The 7,825-nt window shown below is 46.8% G+C and overlaps 1 protein-coding gene across 2 annotated transcripts; it reads right to left on the minus strand.

The window, feature by feature from the left end:
• Nucleotides 1-3,231: 3,231 nt before the first annotated feature.
• On the minus strand, nucleotides 3,232-7,610 carry PRR15 (proline rich 15). Of its 2 annotated transcripts, none has more exons than XM_036990583.2 (2): nucleotides 6,580-7,610; nucleotides 3,232-4,391 (listed from the first exon to the last, which is right to left on the minus strand). In XM_036990583.2, the coding sequence occupies exon 2, from the start codon at nucleotides 4,249-4,251 to the stop codon at nucleotides 3,862-3,864; it is 390 nt and encodes a 129-aa protein (XP_036846478.1). In that variant the 5' UTR covers nucleotides 4,252-4,391; nucleotides 6,580-7,610; the 3' UTR covers nucleotides 3,232-3,861. The 2 variants fall into 2 exon arrangements, with proteins under 2 accessions (XP_036846478.1, XP_036846479.1); XM_036990584.2 differs by lacking the exon at nucleotides 6,580-7,610 and adding an exon at nucleotides 6,100-6,230.
• Between the last annotated feature and the right edge of the window lie 215 nt (nucleotides 7,611-7,825).

Here is a 7,825-nt window from a genome sequence, read left to right on the forward strand (position 1 = left end):
ATTGTGATCACTGAAGGAAGATGAGTGAGAGAGGAGGGAGAGTTCAGAAGCAGGCGGAATTACAGACACTAATGGGAAGTCTGCAGGTAGAAGAGACCTGTCAACAAGGTTAAGTGCTACACCAAGGTGTCTTAGGGTTTGGTCTCCAAAGGGACAAAGTCACCAGGCCTCAGTCATTTTAGGCTGATGCTACCCTTTCCCCATTCTTCCTCACTGGGAATAAATATAAATTCCAGTAAGATCTAGGAGGTTATGAACCTAATGGGAACGCATGTGCAATGGCTTGGAGGCAAGATGAGAAGGGAGGAGGGAGCACAGAGAACAGGTGAGAAGAACGATGCTGTAATGGGACAGCCAGCTTATCAATGACAAAGTTTGCCCTGGGCTGCACACTTGTTTCTAGTTTCAGGTACTTGTATGTTGACACCCAATGGTATAAAATACCCCTGGCCCCACTTTCTACTTGCCATGGAGATAAACCTAAGCTTATCCCAAGAAAGAATCTCCTAAATTTCTGTGTAAGTATAATAAAATGCTCCATAAGTAAAACAGATTTTTAAAAGATCACTTTCCCTTACTACATACATCAAACCAGCTTTTTGTGTATTTGCTTCTAGTCTGACTTACACAGCCAGGGAAAATAATAGTCTCTCTTTTTTTCATTAAAGGTCCTTTGTGGTCACTGGGTATTATTGTCCAATTTTAAAATTTATTCCTGTCCAGTTTATCTTTTATTTGAAATTCTTTCTGTTCATTTTTATTATTTACTTATTTCAGGGCACCAGCATTTACTTCCAAGCATCTCAGGAGAACTGCTTTTGACAAAGCTCTAGCCAATGCAACTGTTCATCAGGTGTATAGTTCCATTCTAAGGAGCTGACAAGGTCAATGTTGCTGAGTTCACATTGTTTCAAAGCAGAAAAATATTGCCCAGTGTTAAACTGAAGCAAAATGTCTTAATGCATATCTTGAAACACAAGTCAGATGAACAATAGAAGCACCAACACAAAGGGATGTTCAGCTGACCTGTGAGTCACTGCTTAGCTACCAGGTTTGCAAGGAGAGTCACTGTAGCAAAAACTAACTTGTGTATATATAATTATGGAGGTTATGAAAGTATTTTGCAAATACACCACTAGATTTTTGCCCCTGTTTTCATATCATTGGGAAGCAATATTAAAATCTCTTTAATGGTTTCCAAACATGTGGCTGAAATTTCATATGTAAGGGGATTTAAAGAAAATCAAAAGTCTGTCATCTAATTTGATTCAACGTTTTCCCTTTATTTGTAAATTATCTTGACGTTTAAAAAATGTAAATCTATATACATGTTATGGGAATGTAATTAATCATCTGTAAAGAGTATAAATCCTAACAAGATACTTTGTCAAATTAGCTCATCTTACTTATGATCTTTTTATCCCACCAATTTTGCGTGGTTTCTGGTTTCACTGAGTTGGGATTAAATCAGTGCATTCCTCCCACTGCATAATTAGGACTGCTTTAAAACTATGTAATTACAAACCTCAAGTGCAAATTGTGAATTGCACCCACTGTCATAACTGCCATTAGCATGGTTTTAAATTCTTTCAGAACAGTGAGGTAAAGACGTCATGTTAGTAAGTTCCACTGCAGTATGTTTGCTATTGATTATCTGCAGCAATTACATATTTGGATGGGATCCAAAACAAGATACAGAACGTGGGAAAATGCCAATGTTTTGTGAATCTAAAGGAGTTTTTAGGACAAAAAGAGTTCTTTTAAACAATAAAACTATGGATGAAAGAATTAGTGTAAGATTTTAAAATTACGCAAGTGCAGGATTAATTTTACAAATGGTACAGTCATCATTTATTGGTCTTCCTGGGAGAGGAAATGTATTTTGGATAGTAATCCACTCTAATTTTGATTATTTTCTATCGAGTGAAATTAAAATACTTATATGAAGGTTTTCCAAGTCTTACTGGACAGATTTTGCTCCATTTCTCACAGAGCTCTGCCAGCCCTCAGTCCTGTCCCTTACCATGAACTGCTTGGCGAGTCCAAGTTCTCCTTTCTCTCTTCTTCAACACAGCCTAGAGCTGGTAGGGTCAATCACACTTGATGCAAAATCTTCCTCATCCTGGAAGTTTACCCTGATGAGTCTTTGGTCATGTGCTTCCCAGTTCTAAAATAAGCTTTTTCATGATTAAAAAAGAAAAACTCACATACTTTCTTTTAATGTAAGGTGTTCATAATCCCTATATAAACAATTTCCTTTGGAGTAAGTCTTTATTATTCATGCATTAAATGCTAAACTTTATTCTTCTGCTGGTACCCAAGTTTGATTCACTAATTTAAATCCCTTTAAGCCATTTTCATAAAGTCTGTTTATTAAATCTCTTTAGACAATCACATGCTTTGCTATTTTATAAATTACTGATTTGAGGAAATAAAAAACTTCTTTTCTATATATATCAAATTTAGAAGTGCCAATCAAGTTCTTGATTGTATTTAAAAGACCCCATATGTATGTATATGTATACATGCATAGTTTTATATACAAAGTGTGTGTGTGTGTGTGTGTGTGTGTGTGTGTACTTTGATCATTATAATTTCCCTGCTATGTATTTCTGGATATTTATAAGTGAATTAAAGTGTGGTGGGAAAAGATCCCAGTTACTCTTAACAACTAAAAGCACTCTCTTGTAAAGTCTGCTGAAAGCAAGTGGTATTCATTTATTCTTTTCCTTGAAGTTCATAACAGGTAGAATTTTGTTAAGAATCTTCAGGTTGGTAGATTTAAAGACTTTGAAACTAGATAAATGCACAAGTCAGACTAAAGAAATAAGCCTTTGAAGCAAAGGGGTGGGGAAAAAAGTGGCTTTGCACAAACTAAGAGTTCATGTTCTATCTGTCTGAGTATTTTCAAACAATTGTTAGTCAATAAGGTTAACAATGGATACTGAAAATTACTAGCACTGTGACTTACTCTACCTGTATGAAGGTGCACTGAAGTAAAAGAGAATTTAGGAATAATGAATTAGTACCTCCCCTCTCTTCCTCAAATTTGTTTAGTAAATAGGGATATCCAGGTAACTGGTTCCAGTCTGGGTGTTGCTAGTTTCTAGAAATGGTCTCCTCCTGAAGCTTTCCAAGAGTAGCTGTTAGGTTGATGGCAAATGATTAACTCTGTCACCTTGGGTTTTGCATGCCTGCTTTTAAATAGGATGGGCTTCAGTCTTGCAATGGAAAAAATACAAAAGTCACCTTCAGCCTTACAGTACAACAATTTTAATAATCCACACTAAAATAGACAGCACAGTTTTGTAGATCAACATTGAAAGCAATTTTGCCTTACTTAAAATGCTTCTACTTAAGAATGCTTCCTGTTTCTCCTGTCCCTTCACTTAGGGTGTAAGTCTACAGAAGTACTTCTAAAGTGCATTTCTTGGGCATTTAAAACAGCACTGTGATTTGCTTTACAATAGCGAGTCCAGAATCAGAGCAGGGATTCCTCATTTGAGGAGCTGTGCAGGTCCACTTAAGCCACCATCTCTTAGAAAAGGACTCTTGTCACTCCCCAGGTGACACAAGGGGTTGAGGCCCCAGAATGGCTTTTTGGGGAAAAAAATTATGCCAATTTCCTCTGCGGAAGGTGTTTTCTCTGATCACAACTATTTAATGCATCCTTGAGTTATGAACTATTGAAAACTCAATTGACATGTGAGTTTCCAGGAATATAAAATAGTGGAGGGCTTGTGTGAATATTCTGAATTTGGTGGGATGAGACACCAAGTACAGGGGCAGGCCAGGATTCTCGGGTTTAGATGGGGAATGGAGGGCAGTGGTGGGAAGAGAGGCAGTCCTCGAGGGCTTCAGCTACTGCTTGTCATCGTGGGGGTCACCGGGGAAGCCCGCCTCCTCTGGGGACCTGGCTCCCTCAGGGAGAAGAGTGGCTCGCACTTTCCTCTTTTCCTTAAAACGGCCGGAGCGCGAGATCTTCAAACTGCGGCGGCTGTTGCCGGATTTCTCCCCGCACAGCTTGTCTGGCTTGTGGGGATCCCCAGAGCCCCCGAGGAGATTGGGGTGTTGATTCTCCTGGGAGCTGCTAGTCCAGTCCGGGCTGGACGGCGCAGGCGGCGCGGGCTCCCCCAGGGCAGGCTGGGAGGGAGGCTGCGCTCCAACCGAGGCTTCCTTGCTTTTCTTCCTGCTGTTGGCTAGCGATTTCCACCAGGGGCCCGAGCTGCCCGTGTCGCCGCTGTCGGCCATGCCAGCCGGCCGCGGGCCCGCGGTGCCGCCGGTGGGAAAGGGCCTCGGCGGCAGCGGCCGCCCTCTCCCCGTGGCCTCCGGATTCCACTCCGCCGGTTCGCCGGCCTCCCGCAAGCGCGTTGCGGGGCGGGAGCCGAGGCCTGTGCCGGGGAAGAAAGCAATGCTTGGTTACCGGGGTTATCACAGTCACGTGCCCCCAATCCTATCTCCTCCCTTTCGCCCTGCCCCTCCCTGGGGCGGCCGGGGTCTGAAAGCCCGGAGACGGCAGCCCTCAGAGGTCACCGACGCGACCCCCAAGGCGCCGGCGAGCGAGTGGCCTCCCGGGCGCCGCCGTCGGGTCCCGAGACGGTCTCGGCGGCCCCACGCTCCAGCTTTGCCTGGCCGCCGGGGGAGGGGCGGCGGTCAGAGCGCCAGGGGCACCCGAGGGGAAGAGGGCGGCTGTTCGTGGGCGTCTTAACCCGGCCGGAGAAGGAACACGGCCTGTCCTGTCCTGTCCCTCTGCTTGACTGTAGACAGACTCCCAAAGGTGACCCATCCAGCCCAGAACGAGCTCCCCTTGGATGAAGCATCTGGGAGGAGAGCGCCCAGAAGCTAGCGCGGCCCCGCTGTAGGTGAACAGGGAACATTTGCCCCTGTCAAACAGTTACGACATTTCTATCAAAGGTTTTTGCTCCCAGGATACTTTTCGATGTGATTCTTCAGGAAAACTTACATACGAGTAAGAGCGAGGGACAAGTTCATGGTGTTGTTTTTAAATTTTCGCTTTTGATATAACTTCTACCTTGTCACTTACAGAAAAGCACGTCTAGATTTAACTTTTCTTGAAACTGCCATACTTATCTTCCCCAAAGACCAAGCCTGCGCCTCTTTAAAGCGATTCCCGGTGATGACTGAGATGGGAAGCCAAGCCGCAAATGCCCTCTTCCCTTAGCGGCATATTAAAATATGCACCGAATCCGTTTGTACTAAGTAGCCCAACACTAAGAGATTTTTAGTTACAAACTAAAGGCTTGTTCCTTGCGTAATTCCCTCCTCCAAAAGAGAGCGCGCGCAACCAGCAACTCCACACCAACATGCTTATTTCTAGCTTTGAAAACAGCGCTCTGCGGAGGGAAAAGCTGTGTATTAGTATTTAAGGGGCTAATATCGGAAGCAATACTCCTCTGCCGGCTTTCCGTGCTGGATTCTTCTGGCAATAGCTCCACGAATGTGCACGATTCGCTTGCGCCGCGGCTGGGCTACTTCCCATCCCACACGCCCAGCGCCCCTGGACTCGCCTTCGCGCTCCAGAGCGAAACTTCAGCGGTGTTTGTTGCTGGAGGTTCTTCCAGATCCCCGGGAGAGAGTCTGGGCGCCGACGCGAGGCGGCGCGGCGGCCTCTGGCTGCAGAGCCCTTGGCTCCCGTTCTTCCCCGGGAGGCCCCGAGGGCGCACTCGGGATGAGACTTGAAAACAACAGAAAAAAAAAAAAAGGCCAAAAGTTCTTTGCGTACAAAAGGCATCCACACCCTCAGGCACAGTTTGCAGTTGAGTTACAAACATCCTGCTCCCTCTACTTTACGGGGAGCACCCCCCCCACACACACACGTCATCCACTGATGGTGGCGGGGTTTGGGGTTAGGGTTCCTGATGTTACTTCTGCCTTCCGCCCTACACTTTATTCTCCACAATCAATTTATGCACCGAAGGGCTTTGCACTAATTGCGCAAGGGAAAGATTGCAAATTCTGCAAACGTACGCAGAGCGCCCGCTGTTCACAACTTCTCCTAGGGCGCCGGGGTTGCACCTCAGAGTGACACCCCAAAATGGGCTCTGTCTTGGCGGACGCAGAATCACCCAGGTCGCTCACCTGTTCGGGCTTCCCAAGATCCCGCGGCTCTGCGCCGCGCTCTCTGCCTAGAGCACAGAGGAGGTGTGCTTGGGGCAACCTGGAAGCCGGGATGCTGCCGTCCCACCGGGCGGTCTTGTGGAGGTTGGGCTTCTTTCTAGGTGTGCCAGCGGAAATCTCCACAGTCCAGCTAAGCCGATTGCTGCTACTGGTCTCCCCTGGCGCCTCCAACTTCTGGTCGCTGCCTCGACAGCGCCAGCCCCAGGCTCTCAGCGTGGTCTGCTCTGGCCGGAGGGCGCCGCCGCCAGTGGGTGCCAGGCTCACTGCGCCCGGTGAATGCCCTGGCAGGCTCCCCGGTTTAGCATTTCATTCTCAGGAGCGTCCCGTTTCCCCGCTAGCAACACCCGGGAGCCGCCGGGAGACGGAACCTCGGCTGCTCAGTCTGATGCATTGAACCTTTCTACGCATCCGTCTTCGGCGAGGGGAAAGACATCTGCCTACCTGCTGGTTATTCGCCAAGTGATGTGAGAAACCAGAACCCCGGGGCAGCGGGAAGAAAGAAAACAAAAACCCGCAGGCGGCCACAGCTGCCACAGGTGCAGGTAGGCACTCTGCGTTCCCGCCCTCCGAGGCATGAGATTGGATCAGGTCGCATACGTGGCGCCAGCCTTGGGGTGTCTGATTGGAGAAAGGCTGTGCTGCGCCGCTCCCCGCTCCGACTCCTTCAAGAAGGAACCGTGGAGGAGACCCGAGGCCAGAAACGGAGGCTGTCGGTGGCGTTCGGTGTATTCCTTTGATCCTAACCGGGTATCTTTTTACCCTGCCTCTCCAGGTCTCCACCCATAGCCCCAGCTCCCGGGATCCCAAGTTTTGTAGCTGTTTCATTCCCAGGCAAAATATTGCAACGTTGCAGGTGCCCTTAGTTAAAAGGTTGTAATGTATTAAGTTCGCTGTTTGCCAGCCAGGCGCTGTTCCAAGCGCTTTGTGTGGACTGACTCATTTACCCCTCACAACAACCGTAGGAGGCAGGTATTATTATTCCCCTTGACAGGCGGGGAGACCCTGGTGCTGAAAGGTTAAATGGTTGCAGATCCGGATCGTGGTCTTATCCAGCACGTTTATACGCAGCCTGCCAGCCTTCTTACTCGACTACGTGTGGATGTGGATTTCCTTCTCTCGGGCCTGAAAGTCCAGTAGACAGCCGCCTCGCCCGGGGAGTACAGGTCCAGCCGAGAGCAGGAAGTGAGCCAGCGGATTGCATCAAGGTTCAGGAGGTGTTTTGCTCCCGGGAGCATATAGGTGCTTTTGATGAATTAGAAGGGCATTGATATAGGGCATTTTCGCTAAAGGCAGGGGTGCAGCCTGCCTCATCCTCCAGGATGCTCTTCTTTTTCAAAGAATTATTTTGATGTTCCTTCAGCTCAAGGATAAACTCTGAAAGACCGGGGGTGGAGGGATTCACATCGGAACATCTTTCTGAGAACTTTCAGAAGCATAAAATAGTGAAAGATATGGTGCCTACCTCAAATAACTTAAAATATAAAATTTGTACAGAGAAATTTATTGATAGAGTGCTTCAATGCATGAAATATAAAATATGAATACTTTATATCATTAAACTGTTAGTTTGGCATTCTTGGGTTTTTAAAGGATATTCTCAGCAGTGTGTATTTGAAAGAATGCTGGAAACACCTATCTCTAAACAGCTACTTCTGAGAGATAATACATATGCTTATGATTTAACCAC

This window comes from Manis javanica, chromosome 6, assembly GCF_040802235.1.
Source record: "Manis javanica isolate MJ-LG chromosome 6, MJ_LKY, whole genome shotgun sequence".
NCBI classification, from domain to species: Eukaryota; Metazoa; Chordata; class Mammalia; order Pholidota; family Manidae; genus Manis; species Manis javanica.